The sequence below is a fragment of the Euprymna scolopes genome, chromosome 22, assembly GCF_053919585.1.
Source record: "Euprymna scolopes isolate OS-2025 chromosome 22, ASM5391958v1, whole genome shotgun sequence".
NCBI lineage: Eukaryota > Metazoa > Mollusca > Cephalopoda > Sepiida > Sepiolidae > Euprymna > Euprymna scolopes.
The window spans coordinates 45906414-45920769 of NC_136503.1; the positions used below are offsets into that span (position 1 = coordinate 45906414).

General features: G+C 36.5%; 1 protein-coding gene across 3 annotated transcripts in view; it reads left to right on the top strand.

Moving 5' to 3' along the window:
- Nucleotides 1-1322: 1322 nt before the first annotated feature.
- LOC145243399 (uncharacterized) overlaps nt 1323-14356 on the top strand; it is a 103415-nt gene continuing 90381 nt past the window's right edge. Inside the window, exons 1-2 of one of the 3 annotated variants that reach the window (XM_080106250.1) lie at nt 1323-1582; nt 12591-12636. In XM_080106250.1, the coding sequence (XP_079962376.1) occupies nt 1466-1582; nt 12591-12636 (163 nt within the window). In that variant the 5' untranslated portion in view covers nt 1323-1465. Of the gene's footprint in view, nt 1583-12590; nt 12643-14356 lie in introns of all 3 variants that reach the window. The other 2 variants (XM_080106249.1, XM_080106248.1) reach the window with 2 other exon arrangements.

Sequence of the window (14356 nt, forward strand, 5' to 3'; positions counted from 1 at the left end):
TTTGGCGGACGTAGTTGGAAGCACCATCATGTGACACAACCAGCCAATGAGAAAATTAAGAATATAATCTTTTTAACGAATTTCCAAAATGCCAAAATATCAGCAGAATCTAATGCTGCCTGGAGCTGGTCTGGATCTATAAAAAGAGCAGTTTTGCACTCAAACGAGTCAGTTGATATTTTGAGCATGGTGTAAACATCAATGTCGACCCATCCGTGTTGGACGTTAAACACGCGTACGTCCAACAATTAATTCCTCCACGTGGAGATGGACTTGTTACCCTGATGGACTCTTTTTACCCTTGTATATCTCTCCGCTAAGTAAGCGAGAAAAAGAACAGTTTTCTTCTTTACATAAAAACATTTAATTACCTCAGTCACCGTTCACAAAGAAAACAACCCTTTTTGTTCATTTATTTACCTTTGCGTAATTACCTTATTGTTGTTGTTTAAAAAATAAAGTAATTGCCTTATTGTTGTTAAAAAAATAAATGCTGTTCATTTAAATCAGAAGGAGGTGTCGTTTGTTCTCATTCCTTTTTTATTATTTGTTTGGGGCAAGGAAATTAAATCTCACTTAAATTTCTGACCCCCATTACAGGAGAAATACCGTAAGATATGCCAAAAGCCTAACACTTAAACAGATTACCAGCTACGATTGCAAACAACTGTTCATTAAGGCGACTTACTAGATTGATCTATTCGATTACAGTAGCCAAGGCCACTCAGCTATTTCAAACAAGTATATCCCTTTACGAGATATATCACAGTACAATGTCCAGTTTACAATGGGATGTCCAGCCCCCCCCCCATCTCCTCCCCTCCAAGTAAAGGGAACATTCTGAACCAGTATAAATGTAACCCTGGTCAAATTAGTCAGTATTTCCTCAGTGAGAACACCTCAGTTGATCATGCAATAAACTTATTCCTCCACTTGAAAGAAAGGACGAAGCCTGGGAAGATCGTCTCCTAAGCAAGAATCGAACATTTTAAAGATTCCCGCTCAAAGGCTAATATTTTGTTGGATGGCTGCTAGAGTTATACCTTACAGGTTGACTTCACTTCATTTGATGGCCGGAAATGAGTCTAACATGTTGTTTCATAAAGGTTAGGTGACGTTTGTTACTAAGGGAGTGGCAGTTGTCCACCGAACTTACACAAACCTGCTTGCATATTATCACTTTCGTTCTCTTTATAGGTGTAAAAATAAATTTTTTCTAAGTAAAACTTTCATTTTGGCATTTGTGTTTTTAAAAAAAGGGCGAATAGATCACTTGACAGAGAGAGAGAGAGGGAGGGAGGGAGGGAAGAGGAGTAGTTGAGTTTTTTGTTTTTTTTTTGTTTTTTTTTTGTTTTTGAAAACAAAAATCACTGAAATGAAACCAAATTAAAGACGTTTTACTTCTTTCTTTTATTTCCCCTCTCAACACACGTCTTACGTAAGATCTTACGAAGAAGAAATAGCCATGAGAAATTTATTTCGCTTTTATATTTCGATATTTGTTTTAAATTGTTTAATGAATTCAACAAGGGCCACGGCTTGCTCGCATACAAACTTTCAACCTTACGAATGCCAACTATTGGTAAGTATATATACCTATATTATACATTTCTGAGCGCAATGTTTTTTTTTATTATTATTTTTTTTTTTTTATCTCGACGTGGGTACCTTAGAAGAAGGCGAAACGATCTTCTTTAAGTGAAGCAAAAAAAAAAAAAAAAAAAAAAAAAAAAAACATCGCCGAATAACAGAGCAGGGTCGACCTAGACGAGAGGATCCAAAATGGCCGACCAGGACTGAGATATGACACGTGCCGTTGTTTCCTTAATAAATTATTTCAGTTAGGAAGAAATATCTCATGTATTAATAAATGTTAAATAATAATGAAACCTTACCAAAACAAAACGAAGTAAAAAAAAAAATATCTGACAATTCATCGGCTCTAGCTGAAATAATTTATTAAGGAAACAACGGCTCGAGCTTATACTAATAAATAGCAACTTACACACAATTCATCGGCTCTAGCTGAAATAATTTATTAAGGAAACAACGGCTCGAGCTTATACTAATAAATAGCAACTTACACACAATTCATCGGCTCTAGCTGAAATAATTTATTAAGGAAACAACGGCTCGAGCTTATACTAATAAATAGCAACTTACACACAAATAAATGTTAAATAATAATGAAACCTTACCAAAACAAAACGAAGTAAAAAAAAAAATATCTGACAATTCATCGGCTCTAGCTGAAATAATTTATTAAGGAAACAACGGCTCGAGCTTATACTAATAAATAGCAACTTACACACAATTCATCGGCTCTAGCTGAAATAATTTATTAAGGAAACAACGGCTCGAGCTTATACTAATAAATAGCAACTTACACACAAATAAATGTTAAATAATAATGAAACCTTACCAAAACAAAACGAAGTAAAAAAAAAAATATCTGACAATTCATCGGCTCTAGCTGAAATAATTTATTAAGGAAACAACGGCTCGAGCTTATACTAATAAATAGCAACTTACACACAATTCATCGGCTCTAGCTGAAATAATTTATTAAGGAAACAACGGCTCGAGCTTATACTAATAAATAGCAACTTACACACAAATAAATGTTAAATAATAATGAAACCTTACCAAAACAAAACGAAGTAAAAAAAAAAAAAATATCTGACAATTCATCGGCTCTAACTGAAATAATTTATTAAGGAAACAACGGCACGTGTCATATCTCAGTCCTGGTCGGCCATTTTGGATCCTCTCGTCTAGGTCGACCCAGAGCAGATTTAAATGATATTTAGGTACTTGTACAGTTTAATCAAGACATTCAAAAATGAAAATATCGAAAAAAAAGGTTATATTGTACGTATCCGTTTTGGACTGAAGATCTCCGAAAAAAATTCATTTAATTTGATCAAGTAGTTTTATTTTACAGCAGAAAAACACGTTTTTATGAGAGCGCGTTGAAGACAGCCATTATGAAATTTGTTGAACACGCCACGGGGAGATAACTCCAGTTAAAGCGCCGACACTCCCTCTCCATCTGTATTAGTTGCTTTTTTTTCCCCTAAAAATCGAACCTTTTGCTCGGTATCATAACAAATTGTTTTTTTTCGCTGTAAAATAAAAACTACTTGATGAAAGTAAGTGAATTTTTTTCCCGGAGAACTTCATTCCATAACGAATACGTGCAATATAACCTTTTTTTTTTCTCTCGATATTTTCAGTTTTTAATGTCTTGATTAAACTGTACAAGTACCGATGGTATGGTTTGGGAAAGGTCAGAAGATATAAAGACATACTGGATAACATTTAGCAAGAGAAATTGGAATTCTTGATAATTCTGAGTAGAATGATTTTTTTTTTAAATCTTTATTTAAATTTTAACTTGATTATTTTAGTGACATATTAATCTTTTTACACTGTTTTTTTTTTTTTTTTTTTTTTTTCAAGTGATTTATTATTATTTTACTCACTAGGAGTGGACACACAGGCCATCATCAAAGATTTCTCTTTGACAATAACTTGTGGTGTTCTCTGGAGTTTGAGTGACAACAAGTCTCCGCAGATTTCCAGTACTCTCCATCTCCTTTCGATAACCTTTGCAGATGAATTTATGTTACCGCAACAGCTGCTTACCATTGATTCCTCATTAGCAGTTACCATTGATTTATTATTATTATTATTATTATTATTATTATTGTTATTGTTATTATTGAGTCACCAGGAGGTTTTACACAGGCTATCAAAGATTTCTCTCTGCCAGCAACTTATGACGTTCCCTGGAGTACTCTCAATCTCTTTCAATAACCTATGGAAATGAATCTGCGTAATCACAACAGCAATTTAATGTTGATTTCTCGTTGGCAGCGACCCTTGGTTTCGAATTTGGGTGGCAATAAACTTCCCCAACGTCCTAGTCCTCTTCGCACTCATTCAGTGGAAGTCTGGTTAGTGTTTTCTCTCCTCAGTCCTTCCATCCTCTTTTACCCTTCACAACCCATTTGGTGTGGTGCCAGTTGTTGCCGACACTACAATTTTTTTGGTGGGGGGGGGGGGATAATTTACAATTTATGCAGTTTCAGTTTTCTTGATTCCATGTGGCGTTCCTCTATGTCTAGTTATGTATTTATTTATTTTACTTCTGTGGCAGTTTCCATATGTTCGATTAGTGTTTGCAACTTATGTGTATCAGTCTCTACTTTCAAAGGTATTCCTTAATATTTCAGTCATTTTAATTATTGTTATCCACTGTATCTTCTCAGCTATCCCTCTGATTCCAATCTCTCCCATTTTTCGGAACTGTTCTTAGTGCTCCGACTATTATTGGTGTTATCTTGACTTTCTTCTTCTTTCATATCCTTTTGAGCTCTCTGGCAAGTTCCATGTATTTATTTCACTTCTCTGTCAATGATGTGCAGAGAACGTCTTTAGGGCAGGTGCTCAAGTGACAAAAACGGCAAAAATATAGTATTAGTTCGGCACAGACCTATAATAAATTCATCTGAAAAGGGCACTTTTCAAACAGGAGTAAAAGGAGCAGGTGTTTGAGCACTCCTAGCACCACGACCCCTCTCTACACGTCTCTACTCTGTCTCCTTGATATTCACTCTGTGGTCTGCTGAAACAGCAAAATCAATGATCTGGCAGGACTTTTCCTTCTTGTTAACTATTATGACATCTGGTCTTTTTAGTTGGATTAGTTTATCTGTTTGTACATCCATGTCCCATAGGATTTTGTGATTTTTGTTTATAAGTACTACTGCTGGCTTGTGTTTGTACCATTTGTCTGGATGTTCAAGATGCAGTTGTCTACATAATTCCCAGTTTATTGCCTTCCCCACTTGATCATGTCTATTCTTATATTCTCTGAGCTAGTTTGCTGCATTCATTTATTATGTGGTTTATCTTACCTCTTTGTCCACAGAGTCTGCATTTACTGTTTTCTTGTGTCTTGTCGAACTTTGATTTGATGTACTTGGTTCTAATCATGTTATCTTGTCCCGCTGTTATTAGGGATTCAGTTTTTCTGTTTAGGTGTCCTTTTCATAACTATGTCCAAGTGTTTTTCATGAGTCTCATCTTTTGTCATCCTCTGCAGCTGTTTCTCTTCTTGTTTTTTTTTTAATCGTCTTCTTCCTTGCCTCTCTGTTCATGTCTTGTTCATTTTTTAGTGTCTCTTGCTGTGATAATATTAATAATAATAATAATAATAATAATAATAATAATAATAATAATAATAATAATTATTATTACTATGTTGTTGTTGTTGCTGTTATCATTATTCTTGTTGTTATTATTATTATTATTATTATTTGTTGTTATTATCAATATTATTATTATTATTATTATTATTATTTGTTACTAGCAAGACCCATTAACCGGCGTTGCCCGGTAAAAGCATGACACCCCCATCAAAAACAAATTAAACTACAGTTGTTGTTGGTGGCCACTGCTGTCCCTGGGAAATAGCGGACACTAGCGGCCATGGCCCAAATGAAATAATCTGGCTTCCACTATTGGGCATTGTTTTTGGGCAGCTAGTGGAAGCCAATTTCTGTGATTGTCAGCACTGTGGCTTACTGGCAATTAGTGCTAGTTTGGAGGCAATAACCTGCAGGTACTGCCGTATTCTAAAAACAAGCATTTAAGGAAAAAACATTATTATGCACTTATTTGTCATGCCTAAATCAGTATAACTTATTTATCATGCCTAAATCAGTATAACTTATTTGTCATGCCTAAATCAGTATAACTTTAAAAAAAAATATGAGAAATGATGTGTTAGAATAATAATAGAAAGTAAAACCAGAAGTTTTCGAAGCGAGGAATTCTCACTGTATATTAACTCTTTAGAATGATCGAAATCAGTAGTAGATAACTGCCTTCTACCGATGACAGAACTTTTCAAGTCAGCCATCGTTTTTCTTCTCGGTATACTGCACGCATTTTTTTTTTTTTTTCTAAAGTAGCTATAGCAAACCTTCTTACCGGTCAATTTTTAAGGTATTCATCGTCAACATTAAGACGAAGTAGGGAAAAGTAGTTCTGGCTGTTTCCGTTTGTTGTTCAAGTTTTCCTTTCCTTTTTGGGGGGTTGGGAGGAATCAAATCTTCCACAAATATTATCAAATTAAATTCAAGTTTTACGTCATCTTTTTTATTTTTAACTTGTTAGGTGAAAGTACAGAACAATTACAAAACACCATCCCTTCTGCATATAAAGAATGGGTTTTCTAAATAAAACAGTGATAGTAACATACATGTATAAGAACAAAAAACAAAAATAAAAAAAACCCAAAGATAACGTCTTTGAAGTCTCGATAATCGGCCAGAAAAAGAAAAGTAAATAAAATACTCCATAGAAAGTAAAAGTGTAAAAAAAAAAACAAGAACATATCTATATTGTAGCGGACCAGAGCATAATACCCTAGCTCGCTACAAGAAAATAATGAAACGAATGGAATTGAAGGAAACAAAGACTCAATTGATGGATAAGATAAACGTCGTTTATTTGCTGTTGAAAGAATGAACGTTTTAGTTATAACATGTGTTCATGTCCGCGCAAGTGTAACCAATGTTCTTTGTGGGACTGGTGTTGTAGCAAGAATAGGAAATGTGTGTTCATCTCAAGTTCGGGTCACTATCGTTTGTTCGCGCGTGGGAAGAGAAATGAATGTTGTAGTGGAAATTGAGAATGATAGTCCAGCGTGTAGACAAAGAAGAGGATATGAGAGTTGACGTCAGTTAGTAGTCAGCTACGCGAAGGTGTTCTCAGGGACCAGTAGTAGATAGAGAGAGAAAGAGTGTGAATGTGTACATACAGTCTGTTAGCTTGTGCCCCATACATAGTAGTAAGTGGGCGTGATGCGCGCGAGCGTGCGCCTCCCGAAAGGGAGGCGGCTGGTTAGCCCAACCTCTCTGGTTGAGAGTTGGTCCTAAAGAGGGTTAGAAAAAGCTTGTCTCTTTGTTTTATACTTGTTTCCGGTGGTCATTTGCGCATGTGTATATTTCCTTAGGAAGCGGAAGTGACATCGTCCATGTGTGCGTTCATGTGCGCGTGTGTGAGTACATATGTGTGCGTTAGCGTGTGTGTCTATACAGGTGAATATGAGTGTATGTACGCGAATGTGAATATGTGTACATGTGTGGGCGTGGGCGCATATGTTTATGTGCGCGTATGTATATGACATAGCTTGAAATGTGAATGTGTGTTTGTGTGTGAGACTTGAAAAAGGCTCGTACAATATATATAAAAGCGAAAATGTATGTATGTATGTATGTGTGTTCGCTTTTTCTGTATGTCAACAAAAGGCTTTTTTCAGAGAAGTGGTCGCTCACTTCACAACTTTTTAAAACTTTTTATATCACATATAAATCGTAATATCTCACAGTTAACAACGAAGCTCGCCTGTCTATTTAATTTGCTCAATTTCGGGAAGATAAATATTCAATATTTATCGCTCGCCGCATGTGGGTTAGTCTTTTTCCTATAACATCTTGGGGGGGGGGAAGCGTTCAGCAGTAAATGAATACTATCCCACAGTCAAACTTGACCTCATTAACTCATTAAAATGGGCACCTGCCAAATAATAATTAAATAAATTCAAACGTGTATCCGTTAACATCTCGTGGTGTGGCAATGGTTAACGTCGCACGGGTTCGATCCTCATACTTACTTTTTTTTACCCCCTCCCCACACACACCTCCAAACACCCGGGCAACGCCGGGTACCCCTCGCTAGTATATAATAAATAAGTGTTTCTGTCGCCAATAAAATTTACTTTGAAACCTACCTGCATAATATTTTGGTGTTTAACTTAAGTGTTTAGACAGTTTTAAAAAGAAAAGGTCGACATTATAAGTAGGTAATCGGTCAAAAATATAAGATTAAATGAAATCGTCACCAGGAAAAAAAAAATATCGCATCATTAAAGATTCGATAATCGCTCCACAATGGAAAATTAAATATTGGTACCCGTAAAAGAATTTTTTTCAGGTCGTTTTGGGAAGTGGGGGGGGGGAGGGGGTAGTGGTGTGTTGGTATTTTGTGCATATTTACATTCTCAATCCAATGCTGTGTTTACATTCTGAGAGTGTTCCGTCCGTGAAAGGAAAGAGCAATATGTGTTTGTTTACATGCTATAGCAGTTCCGTCTGTCCAAGCAAAGAGTTAGCAATGCGTGGTAAAATGCCAATAATTCTCAAACCTTTTGTAAGAGCTCACCATGGTAATTTTTAAGTGTTTCAGTATTTCGTGCTTAGTTTTTTTTTAAGCAGAATTGCATCATGTTTAGGAGTTGATTTAATTTTATATGCTTGTGCGATTATCGAGTGTTAAAGACGTTATGTGTGTGTGTGTGTGTATATATATATATATATATATATATATATATATATATATACCTGTTCACATATACTTCTTTCATGATAAAGCTAGAACCCAGAATTAGATGGAATTGAGCAATTGCATCGACAACGGACAACACCAGACCCAAAGTGGGTTTCGATGTACTGCATCTCATCAGTGACGTGCTCCAACATAGGCGCGAACCCAGGTCGTCGAACGCTTGAAGTGTGCAATACTGACGACCTAACCGTATGGGCCACAGCGCAATCTATTGGCTATGCCTTGATTTTAATTTTTATTTTTTATCCAGTTCTACATTCTACTATGCGACAAGTCATGCGTCCTATACAACTAAGATAGTTACTGCTGGTATACAGGCGGTAGATATCACATCTACAAACATTAACTGAAATTAGCTGACTCCCCAGGCACAATTACAGAACAACCTATTTGTTGAGGGACATCATGTCTCTATGGAGGATGAACCGCTTTTTCTACATATATTAGACATAAAGAGGAGATTATAGATCGATATATATAAATACCCGTTCACATACACTTTTTTCATGATAAAGCTAGAACCCAGAATTAGATGGAATCGAGCAATTGCATCAACAACGGACAACACCAGACCCAAAGTAGGTTTCGATGTACTGCATCTCATCAGTGACGTGCTCCGACATAGGCACGAACCTATGTGCTCCATATAGGACGCGTGACTTGTCACATAGTAGAATGTAGAACTGGATAAAAAATAAAAATTAAAATCGAGGCATAGCCAATAGATTGCGCCGTGGCCCATACTGTTAGGTCGTCAGTATTGCACACTTCATGCGGGCGACGACCTAGGTTCATGTGTGAATCAATATTTGTCTTAGTGACACCATATTGTAATTTTCTGAAGTATTCGTTTATAATGATCTAATTCCGGAATAAGAGAATTAGTGGGCAATAAACTAGAGGCAGCAGACTTTCCCAAGGGAGACTTTATTATTTTTTGGGAAAGATAATGGTATATCTGTGTATGAGCCAGTTACAGGTGGTGTAAATGTAGAATCTGTGGAATGTGTAGACTTCCTCCTGGTGTCGACTGGTTGTAGTGGTAGAACTAAATATTTAGAGGAAAAAATAGGTACACCTTCCTATAAGGATGTTGCGATTGTGATGGCATTGCTCCTAGGATGTAATGTAGTATATTACCACGATTGAATTTGTCTGCAAAAGTGTTTGAAAGCTACATAAAATTGTGGCTATTAGTCTAGCTGAATTGAATTTCTATGGGGCATTTGTTGTTATAAACCTATGAAATTTTTTTTTTAGAGGGGAACTCCTACGGCTACTTTATTAATATAGAGAAGATTATTATTATTATCATTATTATTATTATTATTATTATTATTATTATTATTATTATTATTATTTGTTGTTATTACTTTTATTATTATCATTATTATTATTATTATTATCATTATTTATTATTATTATTATTATTATTATTATTATTATTATTATTATTAAGAGTTTTCAAACAGGTCATTATCAGATTACTCACTGATGCAATCTGTGGTGTTTCCTCGAGTCCAGGTGACAACAAGTCTCCCCAGATATCTAGTACTCTTTTTTGATAACCTTTGCAAATGCATTTGCATTATCGCAACAGCCATTTGCCATTGATTTTTTTGCTGGCAACGACATTTGCAAGTTATGGGCCTGCAGGTACTGGAGGTGGTCTTTTGTATCAGTGTAGTTCTACGTTTGGACATCCATTCTGGCACATCTGCTTTGTATTTTTTCATATTTTGAATTAGCATTTCATTTCATGCCGTAAACTTTTTGAACTGGTATGCGCGTATTCCGTTGTGACCTGGTGCTCTCCAGTTTGCCATTTTTCTTAGGGTTGTTATGAAGGTTTCTTTGTTGATTTCATTTTCTGTCCCTTCTTTGATTTGCTGCAACTCTTCTTTCATGTTTTTCGGCAATTTGTCATTTCTATTGCGTTCTTATTGCTTTTCCCCATATCTTGTTCCACTAGTGTTTGCCTTCTGTCAGGTCCGGTTGATCTGGTTTTGTTGTTCTTTCATTTACGTTTTGATAAAATTGGCTTTCATTGTTTTTAAAGGTCTTGTTTTGTTTGTACTATTTTATGTATATCATCACAATCTTCTTTTGTTTGCTGCTATCTTTAGTTCTTCATGTTTATCATTTAGTCTCTCATGAGTCAGATTTCCATTTTTTTCCATCCCTTTCTGCTACCTTTCATCCTCTTTTACCGTTTTGGCTTCTTTCCTGTGTTTTTCTATTTGGCTTCTCATCCAGGTTTTTTCACTCCATTATTATATAGGTTTTCTTTCTACTTTAAAATTACACTTACCGTCTTATCCTCTGCATAGATTAGATTGTTTAGATCTGTGATAGTGTCCGTTGCGATGAACGGGGAAGAGGGTGAGGGAGTTTGTTCACTTATTTTGTTTCTACTTTTAATTTCTTTCATTCTCGGTTCCTTAGGGTTGGAAGTTTTCTTTATTACTGTGATAGACATAGAGAGGACCTACCTCAGAAACGGGCGAGAACCTTTCGGCAGCAGGCTGAAAGACAGAAGAAAGAAAAAAAAAAGAGGCCCCAAGATGGCGGCTGTTGTCTTTTAAAGCTTCCGCTTCACGCGTAGATCTTTAGTAATCTTGTGTGGTATATGCAAATTAGGTGTCCCCGAAACATTATAAAAGACGAGTCGCTGGGAGGAGTGGGAGAAGCGTTTAAGACATGCTAATAGAGAACGTTGACGTGTATCTCGTGTTGTGAACAGCGAACTCTACTCGACTCAACTTGTGACTAGTAAACCTCTGCTTGCCGTTTTAACCAAAAAGTTTTGTTGCTTTGCGTTAGACAAAGACTTCTGATACAACTACTTCATTCATAAGGCCTATGATGTTTTCTACTTCAGTTGTTTCATCCTTAGTTCTCTTGTTTCATATTTATCAGTCTTTTCAGTGTTTCTGTTGCTTGTCTATGTGTGGATTTTAGCTGAGGATTGTTTCTTGCTCTGTTTCATCATTTACCTTTCATTGTATTTCCTTCAGTTCTAACTTTGAGATACAACCTCTCTTGAGAATAAGTTTCATTTGGTCAGTGATTTTTTGTTCCATTGTATGCTGGTCAGAAGACATGTCCCATAGTTCTTTCATTCGTTTCCAATACTCCCTTTCGTTTGGGTGGCCACTGTAATAGCACTTCATTATCAGTCTATTTTGTTTTGTGGTCCATTTCTTCCTTTGGGATTTTTGGCTTTTTTTTATGTTGGGCCTTTCTGCTTTTCTGTTTAGTCTGTATTGTTGTAGTTACAATTGGAAAAGTTACTTACCTGTTTTTGGATCTCTGGTGTTCTCGTTCCAGAAATTAGATGAGCTGACATTCACAGCATGATGACTAGGTCCCCCATGTTGGTAATCGAAGAAGCACCTGTAGATCATGACACCTCGGTCTTTCTTCTGGGTCCCACGGTTTGCAATATTCATTTTGGTCATTTCTGCATAGTATGGTGTTTGTGGCAACACTAGCCCCAGAATTATTTTACTTGTGGTCCTGTCACAGGGATAGTGTTTATCTCTAATAGATATGGGAGATAACATGTGCTATCACATGTACATAAAGAGTCACATTAACGAACAGGACATATACTTTTTTTTATTTAAGAACAAGCAGGTCTACCTGAAATTGTCTCGAGTAAAAATGTAACATATTTCTATTAAGACTTCACCCCCCCCCCGCTTCTCCGTTTTCTCTCTTCCTCTTTCCATCCCCCTCTTTCTTCTCCATATAGCCTATTCCTCTTTGAACATGTGCACACACATACACACAGAAAACTGTTAGGCAAGTGGGAGGACTTGATTGATAGAGAATGAAATGTTTGTTACTGTCTTTGTGGAAATATGTATTTGAGAGAGGCATTGTGTTTGGAATAAATGTAGTATTTTTTAAAAATGTAATGACGTCTACACATGATTTCACGAAACACGTTTTAAGAAGTGCAGTAAGTGGTGAGAGTTAGAGATTTGCTTTAGAAGTGTTCAGTTAATTTTCTATTGAGATTATAATAGCAAGAAAAAAATCGAAATTATTTTATATATAAGATAAGAAGAAGAAGAAGAAGAAGAAGAAGATGAAGAAGAAAAAGAATATATCTGTATTGACATCTTTCTGTATTCTTAATTTTAAAATGATTTTATTTTTTTCAGCCACAAGAAAATAGAAGTTTAAAATTTCCATGCATTGTACAGAACGGTATGGGTAAGGCATTACAAAACGTATATTTTACATTTTTTTGTACTAATGAGTCATTGCTTATCAAGGCCCAAAGACCACTCGAGGATAAGGGTTGATGTAACATAAACATAACATGCGGCCGCAGCCAAGATTGAACTCACTACACAAGTTTGTAGTGTAATTCAAATCTTGTCCGTAGCTGAATACTTGATGCTTCGCCAGAGCTATCAAGGGTATTTTTTATCGTGACACCATCACTAGATAGGTTGCCTACCACGGCTTAAGAGAGACCCATCTACCCTCGAGAGAAGGATAGACCATGCCAGTTTCCCATCCTGGTATTTACCCTCATGGTACATACAGTGCCTCGCCTTCCCAAATGGTCACCCATCTGGTACTGGCCAGGCTCAATGTTGCTTAACCTCTGTGATCTAGCGAGAACCGGTGTGTCAATGTTATTGTGCCGTATAGGGCTGATGAGCTTGTCATGTGACCATTGAGGCAAACACTTTGATTGGAGACAAGGAAAATTATTTACAGTAGTTGTAGGACGACGAGCTTTGCTGCAAATGTTTTAGAGTAGAGAAAGAGAGACTAGCAATGTCTCTTCTGTTGAATTGGTGATAACATTATTAAATCTTCATTAGTTGATATTAACTTGTGTTTTCAGATTAAAAAATATGATTTGTTTCAGTGTTTAGTGGCTTGTACAGGGTGGAATGATAAATGTGTCGTCTTAAAGAAAACAACACTACAGATTTATTTTAAAGCTTTTATTGAAAAAAATCAATTCAGGTAACTTGATTTAGTAAGAGAGCTGACATCTAATCAATGTGGCAGTATTCAGCCTCAATCATTGTCCCAATATGGGTCTGGAACTGGGAGTATGCCTTTTCCATAAGCACTGGCAGAAGCTTGGCGAATGCTCAGCGAATGGTGGCGATCAGGCTGGCTTTGGTGTTGTGGGAGGTCATGTTGGTGATGTTCTCAACATATGACTAAATAAAGTAGTCCAACGGATTAAGATTGGGCGAGTAGAAGAGCCAGTGAGAGAAGGGTGCAAAGTTGTAGCATTCCCTCTGACGCCAAGGTATTTTTTTTTTTTTATATTACATTTTCACCCCAAACAAGGCATGTTGCCACTTTGATGTAGAGGGCTACTATCAGGGACCTAAGTTGTAGGGGTACTATGTAGGGAGTTTAGCAGCAAGATATCTGTTCACATTACACTTGAACTTCTGCATGTCAGTAAAGTTGGGGAAGCAGGAAACCGGAAGAGAATTCCAAAGTCCTGCAGTTCTGGGTAAGATGCACTGTGACTAGAGCTGCTTTCAGGACTGCCAGCAACCACTGTAAAGGAGTAATAAAAAGTGCAAGAGAGCTATATGCTCAGTCCGTTAAATCCAAAGTAGCTGAGCAGTGGTTTGGTTCCCACCAGTTTTGGCAAATAGCAAACAGGATCCTGAACAGAAGCGTGCGTTCTATCCCAACCATCATCAATGGACCTGCATCATCGTCAGCATCAGACAAGGCCAAACTATTTGCCAAGAACTTTGCAGCTAATTCTACCCTATGCGACGAAGGCCATCAACTCCCCATATTTCCTCCTATAACAGACAACACGTTATGCAACATACAAATATCTGTGCGTGAGGTCGCTAAGCTAATCAAGAACCTTGATTCCAGTAAAGCAACTGGCCCTGACGGCATTCTAATTATAGTGCTGAAAAAGCTTCAA